At 35.1% G+C, this 14,793-nt stretch overlaps 1 protein-coding gene across 1 annotated transcript; it reads left to right on the top strand.

Annotated features, from left to right (window-relative positions):
- The first annotated feature begins 254 nt into the window (after window positions 1-254).
- LOC141614311 (uncharacterized) lies at window positions 255-12,933 on the top strand. Its single transcript, XM_074433067.1, has 5 exons — window positions 255-807; window positions 8,471-9,258; window positions 9,336-9,565; window positions 9,748-12,409; window positions 12,586-12,933. Exons 1-5 carry the CDS (start codon window positions 255-257, stop codon window positions 12,931-12,933), a joined length of 4,581 nt encoding a protein of 1,526 aa, XP_074289168.1.
- Window positions 12,934-14,793: the final 1,860 nt, after the last annotated feature.

Genomic DNA, 14,793 nt, shown 5'->3' with positions numbered 1-14,793 from the left:
AGTTGTGGGTTTGGAAAATCTCAACCATTGAATTAGAAGAAACCAAACGGCTGAGATAAAATGTTCATCCACTCTTCCCTAAAATCCCTCTTAATTCCAATCTCTCCCCCCAAAATCGCGAACCCTAGAAAACTCAAAATCCCCAAATCAATTTCTCATACAATTAGTGTATGTTGAGATGATGCATCTGATGTTCTGTCCTGGGACATCTTGATGCGAATCTCGTCTGTTTCGCTGTGGAAAACACCGAGGAGATGATAAACGACATCGTTAGCGAGACTTTCGATGAATTAGAGTCTAGTAATCAGGAAAGGAGTGCGAAGGAGAATTCATTGATGCCGCCGTCTTCGCCGCCGACGGACAATACTAAGGGAGTTACAAACGATGTCGTTTTGGGAAGCTCGGTTGATTTAGGGTTTCAAGGAGAGAGAAATACGACGAACGAGGAATTCGTGTCTCCTACAACGACTAAAGAATTCGTGGATAACACAAAAATCGTTCAGATTGATGTCGTTTCTGAAAAATTCGTCTATTTAGGCGACAGAAATGTCTCAAACGAGGAATTCACGATGGCTTCTCCATCAACAACGAAGCAATTGCGTTCTCCCGAGCTCGATGGAGCTGAAATGGCGGTGGAGAGGCAAAATACGGCGGAAATCAACGGTGATACGGAGGAATTCACAGTAGTTGATGACGGCAAGGGCAAGGAACACGATACGGAAGAAGTAATCGGTGAAATCGGAGGATGCCAACATGTCACCTATCGCACCAAGCTCAGGGCACTCACTCCAGTCAGTGAGACCGGCAGTAAGCGGTGAAATCATGCCTTGCCCTCTTCCCACTATGTAAAGATCATGAGCACTTTCAATTGATCTTACGGAAGCCACTGTATCATCCTCATTGTTCACAATACGTTCAATGTAGGTTATAGACTTCGTTGTTGGCAGTCTTAGTCCGGAACTCGCTCATATATTCCTCATCCTGTTGCCTCTCGTGATGGTGGCTTCCACCGGTGTCGATGTCGAGTTGAGCTAAGACTGCTGGGGTGGTGCTGGAGTGCAGGCTAGGTGTTGCGAGGGGTGGTGCTGGAGTGCAGGCTAGGTGTTGCGAATGGGTTGTTCGAATTGACGAAGGATGGAGTTTATGGTGGTGTGTGGTCTGAAGGATGGAGTTTATGGTGGTATGTGGTCTGGTTTTGTGTTGGTAGTTGCAAAAAAGTTGGAGAATGGAGAAGATTTATCATATAAGGGAAAATGAGTTAATAGTAATGAATTGTATAATAAATACAAGAGATGGATTACACCACAATAACACAGGAATAACATTACAATAACAACATAATAACACGGTGAAAAAAAAAAAAGCAAAAGCAAAAAAATCAAAGTAATAAAAAAAATCAAATTGACACCGGAATAACATCACAATAATACCAGAATAACAGTAGAATAAGAGAATAATAACACGTGGTAAAAAAAAAAAGAAAAAAAAAAATCAAAGTCGTAAAAAAAATCAAAGTGACACCGGAATAACATCACAATACCACCAGAATAACAACACAATAACATGCGGTAAAAAAAAAAGAGTAAAAAAACCAAAGTAGAAAAAAAAAAATCAAAGTGACACCAGAATAACAATAGAATAATAGCACAATAACATGTGGTAAAAAAAATCAAAGTCGTCAAAAAAATCAAAGTGGCACCGGAATAACATCACAATAACACCAGAATAACAACACAATAACACGTAGTAAAAAAAGAGTAAAAAATCAAAGTAGTTAAAAAAATCAAAGTGACATCAGAATAACAGTAGAATAACAGCACAATAACACGGGATAAAAAAAGGAAAGAAAAATCAAAGTCGTAAAACAAATCAAAGTGACACCGGAATAACATCACAATAACACCAGAATAACAGCACAATAGCATTCGGTAAAAATAAGAGTAAAAAAATCAAAGTAGTAAAAAAATCAAAATAGTAAAAAAAAATCAAAGTGACACCGGAATAACATCACAATAACAGCACAATAACACGTGGTAAAAAAAAAAGAAAAAAAAATCAAAGTCGTAAAAAAAGTCAAAGTGACAGCAGAATAACATCACAATAACAGTGGAATAACAATAACAGCACAATAACATGTGGTAAAAAAAAATCAAAGTCGTAAAAAAAATCAAAGTAAAAAAAAAGCATAATAACAGCATAATAACACTTGGTAAAAAAATAAGGGTAAAAAAAATTTCAAGTAAAAAAAATCTGGTACAAAAAGAAAAAGAAAAAAAGGTAACATAATGAGAAAAACATAAGTGAAAAAAAAATCAAAGTTGTAAAAAAAAAGCATAATAACACGAGACAAAAAAAATAAGAGTAAAAAAATTTCAAGTAAAAAAAAATCTGGTACAAAAAGAAAAAGAAAAAAAGGTAACATAATGAGAAAATTAGAGAAAAACATAAGAGAAAAAAATCAAAGTGGTAAAAAAAAAGCATAATAACACGAGGTAAAAAAAAAGATAAAAAATTAAAGTAAAAAAGAAAAGAGTAGTACTAGAAAAAAGAGAAAATAAGTAAATGACAGTGGTTTTATATTACATGTAAGATTAGATCTTGACCATTCATCTCTAATATAATCTAGTGGTTGAGATTTCATCAAAGCACAAACTCACAACTCACCATAAGAAACCAAACTCACAAGATCCTATATATATATATATATATATATATATATATATATATATATATATATATATATATATATATATATATATATATATATATATATATATACACAGAGAGAGAGAGAGAGAGAGAGAGAGAGAGAGAGAAAGAGGTAAGATCCGGTGAGTCCACCTATATTTTTGAGTCTCATGAGTCCACTTATGTATCACACGCTGTACACAAGAATATCACGAGTTTTTGTCCTCCATCAACACCTTCATCATGACTGTCCGTGACACCGTTCATCATCAATCGACAATCACCGGAGACAAAACTTATTCTGATTGGTGCTAGAACATTCACCGAAATCCAAATTCGATTCATTAAGAACCTGATCGAGACTGAATTTAACCCAATTGCAAACAAGACAAAACCTATTCTGATTATCCTAACCCATTCTAAAGCTCTCTGAATAGCATTATTATGAACAATAATACTCGAATTAACGGAATTATCGCAATGTTTCAGATTAATGATGAAACATTAATGATGAATAGAATTATTATGAACAATAATACTATTTATCTTCAGCAAGAGAACTCAGTCGATTGGGTGGAGTAGCGAAAGCTCCAGTGATACAACATTTCTCTGAGACTATATCTGGAGCTACAACCATAAGGAGCTTTAACCACGAATCCAGATTTTGTAAAACAAGCTTGAATCTTATAGATGGATATTGCGGCAACTCATCGTAGCTCATCAGTCTCCTACTTGTGTTGTGTTTTCCGTTCTTGCCGTTTTCCATTTTGGTTGTGTGTTTCCTCCTGTGTTTGAAAATAGAAGGTTCCGATTTCATCGAATGCCCAGATAAAATGCAAGTGTTTCTATGTTTGGGTTGTATGTATGTAGTTGGAATAATATTAGAGAATGTTCAACTATAGAGTCCCAATTCATCTTTGAATTAGGAACCCCCAATTCACTAATGACCACTGATAATGAAGAAAACGGTTGATAATGAAGAAAGCTCTGAATATTTGGCATAATTAATTGTTTAGATTTGACACGGGCAGTATGTTTTTGCTACAAGGACAATAATATTTAGTGAGACAGAAGCCACAGGAAGAAAGTACACCAAAGCGGGACTGCCACAGGGGCGGCAACATAAGTCCAAAGCATGATTACTGAACATTCACTCTCACCTTCTCCAAATCGCTGGGTTATGATTCCTGTTGAACATTATTAATTAATGACTAATTTATTAAAGGTGGTCATGGGACTCTATAATATTAGTGAATGTGTGAATGTTTAACTGGAATGAAAGAGGCGGCAAGCAAGCATTTAATTTCAGAGGATGAGAGTATCAGTTTGTTGTTGAGTGTCCAAGTTCAGTTCGAATTGGAAGGGAAGATGTCCAAGGTTTATTCCGCTTCCGCGTCTGGTCAAAATCAAACTCAACAGTTTTACAATGGTGGACAAAATGACTGACAATGAAGATAGTGAAAGGCGAAGTTAGGTTCAGTGATGTGATATTGTATTGTATAGTATAACCCGTGATATTGTTTAGTACAACCAGTGATATTGTTTATCGTAAGATGTGATATTGTTTTGTATAACTTGTGATACTCTTTTACTGGACTCACAGACACAAATACAATATCACAGGTTATACTAAACAATATCATATCTTAGAGGGAAAAAAAAATTATTCATAAAAAAAAACGTGATAGTTTTGTGTAGAGCGTGTGATACATAAGTGGACTCACAAGACACAAAAAGATAGGGTGGACTCATGTGATCCTAATTATATATATATATATATATATATATATATATATATATATATATATATATATATATATATATATATATATATATATATATATATATATATATATATATAGAGGCAAGATCCGGTGAGTCCACCTATATTTTTGAGTCTCATGAGTCCACTTATGTATCACACACTATACACAAGAATATCACGATGGTACATAAGGTTAGTCGACAAGTTAGGATGAACTGCAATTATCCAAACTTACAAGCAAAATGTATCGTTATCACATATTTTTGAGTAAAAGATCAGATGATTGACCCAGGATAATAATCCAACTAACACTTAATGTACATCTTCAACTTTACTTTCTGCTTGTAAGTTTGGATGATAACGATACATTCTGCTTGTAAGTTATCGCATCCTCAACTTTACTTTCATAACCTCATGGTATGTTAAAAGATCAGATGATTGACCTAGGATAATAATCCAACTAACGGTATTTTTCCAAGAGAGCAGTAAATATAGGACAGTTGAAAAATAGGTGTGAATGGGTGTTACTTCCCTATTTACATAACATACACCAATTGACCAAGCAAATCCCTTTTCTGTTTAGACATTCAACAATGGACAACCTTTTTTTGGATGACTAGAGCACTAATGAAACTGTGCTTTAAAGCCATTGTGGAAGCTGGAATTTCTGTGATGGGGCATGTAGGGTTGACTCCTCAAGCTATCAACGTTTTGGGTGGATTTAGTCCTCAAGGGAGAAATGTCTCAGTGCAGTTAATGTACATCTTTTTTTGTACAGTCTTTTGTTTCAGGAACTGAGGTTTACTAGCTTCCAAAATAACGATTTCATGGTAGGAATATTATGAGATTGACCCATCTCATGAAATTGGGTGTAACTGGGTGGAGACCATAACATTATATTAGCATGAGACCATCTCACATGAGATCTGTGGCCCATGTAGACTGGACGACTAGCAAATGTATCATTATCACATATATTAGCTTGAGTTGCAAGGAAGACGGATCTGCCCGTGATATTGTTTAGTACAACCAGTGATATTGTTTATTGTAAGGTGTGATATTATTTTGTACAACTTGTGATACTCTTCTACTGGACTCACAGACTTAGTACAATATCACGGTTATATTAAACAATATCACAGCTTAGACTAAGGAAAAAAAATTATCCATAAAAAAATTTTTTTTTTTTTTCGTAAAAAAATTACTTTTTTTTCGTAAAAAAAATTATTTTTTTTTCGTAAAAAAAAAAATCGTGATATTTTTGTGTAGGGCGTGTGATACATAAGTGGACTCACGGGACTCAAAAAGATAGGGTGGACTCATGTGATCCTAATTATATATATATATATATATATATATATATATATATATATATATATATATATATATATATATAGGAATGAGATCATGTGAGTATAAGGTATATAATTGAGGATTGAGGATTAAATAACAACCGTCAAATCTAAAAGATCAATGGCTGATATGTTGCTGAATAGTAAGGGTATATTCGTCATTTTACAATTTGATATATTTATACATACTCTAATAGCCAGCAGCCACTCATTCATTCATTCTTTTTCAATCACTTTCTCTCTCTACTCTTTCTCTTTCTCTTTCTATACGATGTTGTTCCTGCGTCGACCTAATTGTTCGCCGTCAAATTTTTTCCTCTTATACAAGTTATACAATTTGATTTTTTCTTCATTACTTCTAGCAATTGAATTGTCAGGTATGATTCACTCTCCTTTTTATTGGAAATTTTAATTTTGTTATTGAATTATAGGCACTTAAGTTTGTTTTGATCATCATTATTTTCTTTTTTAACTGATCTATTTTTATCAACTTTTTCGTTTTAATTTAATTGATTGATGTAATTTTATCATCTCATTACGTTCTAATTGATGTCTTGTTATGATCTCTTTTTCTATGATTTGAACATAACTATTATAATTTTTGTTTTAATTGATCCTATATTCTTTTAATTGATGTATTCTTATCATCTCGTTTAATGTTTATTCTTTCTTCTTCTTCTTCTCTTTGTATATTCACTATATTTAGCATTATTTTCTTCGGATTTGTGTTTTAATCAAGTTTTCATTCAAGTAGTACCGATTAACAATTTCTGTATGAGTTATCTTTGCTGTTCATCTTTTCTAACTACCTAGTATTGTTCAACTAATTAGTGTGAATCCGTATCACACGTTATCCTTAATAGTATCACATGTCATTCTTGATAGTATCACGGATTGAAATATAATATAATACATGGTTGTTTAGCTAATTAATGTAAATTAGTATCACACCTTATACTTATTAGTATCACATGTTATGTTTAACAGTATCACACGTTATAATTATGTATGTTGTATTTCTGAAAATTAAGGTCTCATTGTTTATGCTCCGAATTTTTGTTAAAACGATACGAATTTTCTGTGTAATGTTGTAAAAATCTTGTAAAATTCAGTAAAATGTTGTTGTTTTGCAAAGTAAAATGATGTAAAATGTTGTTCTAAATGCTGTAATCTGGTATTTTTGTTGTAAAATGTCGTTGCTTTGAAGTAAAATCTTTGTAAAATGTTGCTCCAAATGTTGTAATATAGTTCTTTTGCTATATAAAGTTGTTGTTTTGCTGTAAAATGTAGTAAATGTTGTTGTTTTTCTGCTTTAATCATTGTAATTATGTTGTACGATGTTGTAATTGTTGTTATTTCGAGTTTTTATTAATCCACTTTCTTTTATTGGTACAATAGGTTGGACTTTGTCCCACTAAATTGTTGGTTGGATAGACCAGGTTATTTAAGCGGCTTAAAGGTGAAGAATCATGCGGAGTAAATGTGTCGGCCATCTTTTCTTTCTTTGAGATGGATCATCGATGAAGTGGAAGTAGACGCCACTGCACAGTATGGTTCATTGCTCTTGACGAGCTTTACTTTGAATCCTTGTATATCTCTCACATGTTTGCTTATTGAGAATGGAAGATCCACTTTGAAGGGGATATGAAGTCTCATGATGCGCCCAAAGAAGCTAATTGATAAAACTATGTCAGAAATAAAGCTAAGGATCAGTGTTACTTTCCAAGGGGATATGAAGTCTCCTGATATTCTTCATTAGTGTCGTACTAATGGTTTGATGTAATTGAGTTCCTGAAAGTTGAGTAGATAGTCAGGTGGCGGTATTAACTTGAGTCATGGTCATGAAATGGTTGTATGAAAATGGTTGTACTGGTGTTTAAAACAAGATGAGGTTGAACAACCGTCAAGTAAGAAGTTGAAGATTGTGCTGAAAAAAGATGCCAAAAAGGATAATAAAAAGAAATTGGTAGAGGTAGAGGAAGAGAAAGGAACTAATCTGTGTACTCAGATTGTGTTGACAGAACTTTAATTGAATATGCACTGATTGATGTAATTTTGGAAGGATAGTAATCTGCTGTAGTCATTATAAATTAATATTGCTGTTGTAATTTTGTGATATTGTTTAGATTCAGCAATGATATTTTATCTTATATGCTGTGATATTGTTTCTCAAAGTCATTTGATATTATTAACACAATAAGGGCGATATTGTTAAGCTAGTAGTGTGATATTGTGTACCACATCTTGTGATATTGTTAATCCAATAATGTGGTATTGTTTACCACATCTTGTGATATTGTTAAACTAATAGTGTGATATTGTTCTCAAAGTCATTTGATATTGTGTTATGAAAGGTGATATTTTTTTATAATTAAGCGTGATATTGTTTACTAAAACTTGTGATATTGTTAAACAAACGTGTGATATTGTTTACCAAAAAAAATGAAATACTTTAGAAACCATATATTTTCTATTTAATAACATAAAAAAAGGAAAATCCTGATACACCTATAATTTTGTTACCATTATTTTACGTTCCAACTCAAAAATGGAAAAAAAAATACAAATTTACAACCGCTTGGAACGATATCTAAAAATAAAGAATTTGTCTTTATAAGAGAAATGAATAAAAAAGCATGATTTGTTTAGAACCTTCTCTCTATAGTGCATGATCAACTTGATGAATTGGAGTCAGAAGTTCCAGAGCAGGATGAACCTAGAACATCGTCACCGCCGTTGCTTCGTATTACAAAGGAGGATGTTGCGGCTGAGGTAAAGTTCTGGTCTACTTCTATCTACTGTTATATACTTGGAGCGAATCCACCGAGTAATGTCATCAGTGGTTTTGTTAAGAGGGTGTGGCAGGCAAATGGGGTAGATAGGGTTTCTTTCCTTCCTAATGGAGTCTTCTTGGTTCGATTTAAGACCAAGGAACAACAACAAACTGTATTGAAGAATGGTCACCTCATTTTTGACAATAAGCCTGTCATAATTAAGGAATGGACCCCTGATGCAGAATTGCTTAAACATGATGTATCTAGGGTTCCAATTTGGATGAAAATATATGGCTTAGATCTCAAATTCTGGGGTGTTGACTGTCTAAAGAAGTTGAGTGGAATTGTGGGACAATTTGTAAAGTGTGATGATGCTACTGCTACCAGAACTTTTTTGGGGTATGCTAGGGTTATGCTTGAGGTACAAATTGGGCAACAATTCCCCTCTGAATTGTCTTTCATTGATGAAATGGGTAGGATTCAGACAGCTAGGTTGGTCTATGATTGGCTTCCCACCACCTGCACTGCTTGTCGTGGAATGGGGCATACAGCAGATATTTGCAGGAAGGGGGATGGGGCTGTGGGAACTCGCAGGGTTTGGAAACCAAAGGTTAATGCTCAACAGAAACAAAGTCAGGCAGGGGCAAAGAGCAAGGCTCCTATGCCTCAGAAGAAGCAGGTGGTCCACAGAAAGTTACTCCACCTAAGACTGTGGCACCTAGGGTCCCCACTCCAGTGGTTACTCATGTGGTTCAGAGAGCTCCTCCTGTGGTGATGACTAAGGGTCCTGTTACTGAGCCTTCTATGCCTAGAAGGATGTTGACTAGATTGATGAGGGGGGATAATACTGAAAGGAGGTTGTTTACTCCTGGTGGATTGTCTTTTATGGAGTCATTGACTCTTTCTCTCCAAAAATCTAAAGCAGGATTGATGGAAAGGGTTTTGTTTGAGAAAGGAGAGTCTAGTAATCCTCATACTGATAATGGGTAGCTTGGGGTTCTGGAATGTTCGAGGTATGAATAAAACTAGTAAGCAGAATGAAATAAAATGGTTTCTCAACCACAATAAAGTAGGTTTATTTGGTTTGTTGGAAACTAAGGTTAAGTCTATAAATTGGAATAAAGTTAGAAATAGCTTATGTGAAGATTGGTCATCGCACTAATTCTAGTTGTCACAAAGGTGGAAGGATCTGGTTGATTTGGGATCCTGGTATGTTTGTGGTGACTATTAAGGAGGTTACTGCTCAATGTATTCATGCTCAGATTATGGATAGGGGAAGGAATATCTCTTTCTGGCTGACTATGATCTATGGCTTGAATAAACCAGCTGAGAGAGACAGTTTATGGCAAAGTCTTAGGAAGTATCATCATAGCATTAAGGGCCCTTGGATAACTTGTGGGGATTTTAATGCTGTAATGGCCATTGATGAAAGAATTGGAGGAGCACCTGTTACACTGGCTGATATCAATCCTCTCAAACAGCTGGTGCAGGGGTGTGAATTGTATGAACTTAAGGGGTGTGGATCTTTCTACACTTGGACAAATAAGCATGAAGCTGGGGATAAGGTGTATAGTAGGATTGATAGAGTTTTCACTAATGAAGACTGGTTGAATGTCTTTCCTGGAAGCTATGCAAACTTCCTTCCTGAAGGTTTATTTGATCATTGCCCATGCCTTATTAATTTTGAGGAAGCTGTTCAGAATAGGAAGTTGCCTTTTAAATATTTCAATATGTGGGCTAGTGCACCTAATTTCCTGGAAACTGTTCAAAATAGCTGGGAACCTGAAGTTAGGGGCAATGCCATGTTCACTGTGGTGACAAAGCTCAAAAGATTGAAGCAAGATTTGAAGACTTTGAACAAGGAACAATTTAGTGACATTGAGAATCTTACTCGTGTTGCTGAGTTGTCATTGGAGCACTATCAAACTTTGCTTAGGGAGGATCCTCTTAATGAGAGGGTGTGCCAGGCTGAGAGTGAGTGTGCCAAAGAGGTCAGGTTATTACAACAGGCTAGGACAGATTACTTGCAGCAGAAAGCCAAAATTTCTTGGGCTTTAGATGGTGATGAAAATTCTGCTGTTTTTCATTCCAGTATTAAAAAGAGAAGGAGGAAAAATAAAGTTTTCCAGGTGAAGGACATGGGGGGCAAGTTATGCTCAAAAAATGAAGAGATAAATCAGGCTTTTGAGGAGTTTTATATTTCTCTGTTGGGCACCTCTCTGCCAGTATCTCAGGTGAACAAGAAGATTGTCCAGTCAGGGCCATGCCTTACTATTTACCACTGTGAGGTCTTGATGGAGCCTGTTACTGGGGAGGAGATTAGAGGAGCTATCTTCTCCATTCCAGGGACTAAGGCCCCTGGTCCAGATGGCTACAGTAGTCAGTTTTTCAAAGATTGCTGGCCCATTGTGGGGAAGGAGGTTATAGCAGCTGTTCAGAATGTGTTCAGATCAGGGCAGTTACTTAGGCAGTGCAATAATACTATCCTCACTCTTGTGCCTAAAGTAGAGATTCCTGAGTCAGTCTTACAGTTTCGCCCTATAGCTTGCTGTAATACTTTATACAAGTGTGTTTCCAAGGTGATTTGCAACAGGCTGAGTAAAGTGCTCCCTGATATTGTCAACCCTTCCCAGAGTGCCTTTGTTAAGGGGAGAGATATTGTGGGCAATATACTCATATGCCAGGACCTTATCAGGTTATACAAGAGGAAAAATTGTTCACCCAGAATGTTGATGAAACTAGATCTACAAAAAGCGTATGATAGTATTGAGTGGGGTTTTGTGGAGGGGATGTTGAGAGCACTAAAGTTCCCTCAGCATATGATAACTTTGTTAATGAATTGCATTACAACTCCATCCTTCTCTATTGCTTTAAATGGGGAGGTCTTTGGGTTTTTCCCAGGAAAGCGTGGATTGAGGCAGGGAGACCCCTTATCCCCCTTGATTTTTACCCTGTGCCTAGAGTATCTGAGAAGAACTTTGATGGTTACCCAGAGGCATCCAAAGTTCAGGTTCCACCCCCTTTGCAAAAGAATTGAGCTATCCCACTTATGTTTTGCAGATGATCTGATTCTTTTTTGCAAAGAAGAAAGGGCTTCTATTGAATTGTTGTTGCAAGCCTTCAAGTTTTTTTCCAAGGCTTCTGGTTTGAAAATGAATAAGGGGAAATCTAATTATTATTGCAATGGTATGGATGATTGGCTGGTTCATGAGATAGGAAGGGCTACTGGCATGAAATTGGATATTGTTCCCTTTAAGTATTTGGGGGTGACAGTATCACCTAAGAGATTATCAATCCTGGATTGTACTAGGTTGGTTGATAATGTTGTGGATAGGATAAGAGATATGGGGGCAAAGCATCTTTCTTATGCTGGCAGGATGGTTATGATTAGGGTTGTTCTCAGTACTCTTCACAATTATTGGGCTCGTATTTTCATTCTCCCCAAAACTGTGCTGAAAAAGATTGACTCAATTTGTAGAGAGTACCTTTGGCATGGGCACCATGATAGTTCTAGCCCAGCCTTAGTTGCTTGGGATCGTGTGTGTAAGCCTAAGAGGCAAGGAGGGAGTGGATTACATAATTTGATGATTTGGAATATGGCAGCAGTGGCAAAGTATGTGTGGTGGATTGCAACAAAAGCTGATCACTTGTGGGTCAAGTGGGTGCATGCAATTTATATCAAAGGCAGGAATTGGAAGGATTATGAACCAACCTCTAATTCGAGCTGGGCTTGGAGAAAGATTTGTCAGACAAAAACTACATTCAAAGAACTCTTACAGCCTGGTTCTGGAGTGATTGCTTTTTATTCTCTTTGCTTTAGGATATACCTGGTTACAAGGTCGGGATATTTGGTTGTGCGTGGTACCCATGGATCCTTAATACGTGGATGGTCCCTAAACATGGTTTTATCAGTTGGTTGATGGGTCATAATAGACTACTTACTCAAGATAGACTGATGAACATGCAGATCATTCAGTCAAATTTGTGCTATCTGTGTGGTTTGCAGCAGGAAAATCATTGTCACTTATTCTTTAAGTGTGAATACAGTAGGAGATGTTGCAATTTGGTTGCTGTGTGGTGTGATGAGGTGCTACCTGATGAAGAGTGCATTCAATGGTGGTGTCAGAAACGTTACAGGAGTCTCAGCAAGAAGAGAATAGTTGGGATTATTTTGGCTGGCCTGATTTATCATGTGTGGATGGCTAGAAACAAGTGCAGGGTGGAACAGGTTGTGCTTCGTCCTGAGCAGCTTGTTAAATGTGTTCAGATAGATGTTTGTAATAGAGTTAAGAAGTTTATGACTAAGTGTCAAAAGGCAAATGTTAAAACGTGGTTAGATAAATTTGTCAAGTAATGAAGGAATGTTAGTATAACTATGCCTTCTAATAGTTGTAATTGGAGATTATGATCTTTTAATGAGAAGCTTACATTTTCCCAAAAAAAAAAAAAAGATCATGCACTATAGACTCCGCCAGCATGCACACATACTCTTAAGTAACCTTCAAATTAAAAGTGAAGAAATCTGCAAAAAAAGGAAAACAAAGTACAAAACATCATCTTAGTATCATCTTTCAAACAAAATAAAAGACAACAAATATAAAAAACACACCATATTACAGTATTTACAGCTACATTTTACATTATTTTACTGCAAATCAGTGACATTTTACTGCGAAAACACCATACTATAGCGTTTTAGTGCCTTGATGACATTTTACAACTAAATTATGTAGTAAACCTGCCAAAATGTATGAAAATAGAGTACCGCTAAACTTCACATTCAGTATCACATCATACAAACAACAGTATCACACGTTTTCCGTTATCATAGCCAACATGTAATTCGACATTACTCATTTTACTGAACACAAACGATTACTTCAATTCTATCATATGAAACTGTAATTTTGCACAATTAAACAATGTTAAACTCTAATTTTCGCGATTAAAACAATATGAAACCCTAATTTTCACAATTAAACAATGTTGAACCCTAATTTTCACAATCGATCAATATTAAACCCTAATTTTAGCGATTAGAACAAAAAAAAAAGACATCTTATAAACAACTACAACTTCAATTGATGATAACAATTGATTCAATGTGTCGATATTATGAACGAAAAACGTTTAAAATCATTTATAAGTAAAATATTTAGAAATTTACAGCAAGAACATGAAAGTACACTAAATAACTTGAAGATTAGTTCAATTTTTTTTGATTTAATCCTATTAAATTCATTTAATTCAACATACATACACTAACTTCGAACAAAATTAACATGTAAAATCAATTTAACACTACATACGTTGAAATAAAATCGCAAAAATAAAAAAAAACGAGAAACAAATGTACCTCAACGATTTTTGTGCGATTTTTAGTGAGATTATTCAATCTAATGAATGAATAAATCTAGGATGTTAAAATACAGTTAAAATCGTGTTTGAATTTTTAGGTTTTCGCAGATTTTCAATGAGATTTTTGAGAGGATTGTGATATATTTTTGTTTGAAATGTTTTAGATTGATTTTGGATTTTTTAGAGAGAGAAACGATTGTCTGATTTTGGGAGTTTTATGTGGTTTTGTTTGTCAATTTTCCTCGCGATATTGATTTGTATATGATGTGATATTTAATTCGTTACTCAATCCTCAAATATTTAGGAGTTCTCACCGGATCCCGACTCTGTCTCTCTCTCTCTCTATATATATATATATATATATATATATATATATAGAGAGAGAGAGAGAGAGAGAGAGAGAGGCGGGATCTCGTGAGTTTAGTTCTTATGGTGAGTTGTGAGTTTGGAAAATCTCAGCCACTAGATCAAAAGAAACCAAGGGCTGAGATGAAATTAAAAGAAAAAACAAAAAAACAAAGCTACATTAAAAATAATTTCACCCAATATTAAACAACATTCAATACAGTGGTTGTTGATGATTATACGATGTCAATGGAGAGAAAATTTAGTCAGCTTCACTATCGTTGTCACCGTCGATCTTTTCTCCGCCGTTTCCTTCTGGTCTTTTTCAATTATTTACATCAATCAATTGCACTAATTAATTTGAATTAATTAGTTTGAAGTTCAATTTCTAATTGCGATTTATTCGCTTTGAATCAAAGGTAGTTCGGAAGAGAATCAGCTTGTATTAATGGTAAATGGAGTGTGACAAGTTCAAATTGGGTTGATGGTGATTTATGTGAATTGATGGTGG

The sequence above is a fragment of the Silene latifolia genome, chromosome 11 (assembly GCF_048544455.1).
Source record: "Silene latifolia isolate original U9 population chromosome 11, ASM4854445v1, whole genome shotgun sequence".
NCBI lineage: Eukaryota > Viridiplantae > Streptophyta > Magnoliopsida > Caryophyllales > Caryophyllaceae > Silene > Silene latifolia.
This window is presented reverse-complemented; position numbering and strand designations above follow the sequence as displayed.

Excerpts from the sequence above, each read along its gene's own strand:
- LOC141614311 (XM_074433067.1), top strand. The coding sequence starts at position 255 with ATGATAAACGACATCGTTAGCGAGACTTTCGATGAATTAGAGTCTAGT. Across the intron at positions 9,259-9,335 it reads CTATGCCTCAGAAGAAGCAG|AGAGCTCCTCCTGTGGTGAT; the intron begins GTGGTCCACAGA and ends CATGTGGTTCAG. Across the intron at positions 9,566-9,747 it reads AATCCTCATACTGATAATGG|TTGTCACAAAGGTGGAAGGA; the intron begins GTAGCTTGGGGT and ends CACTAATTCTAG.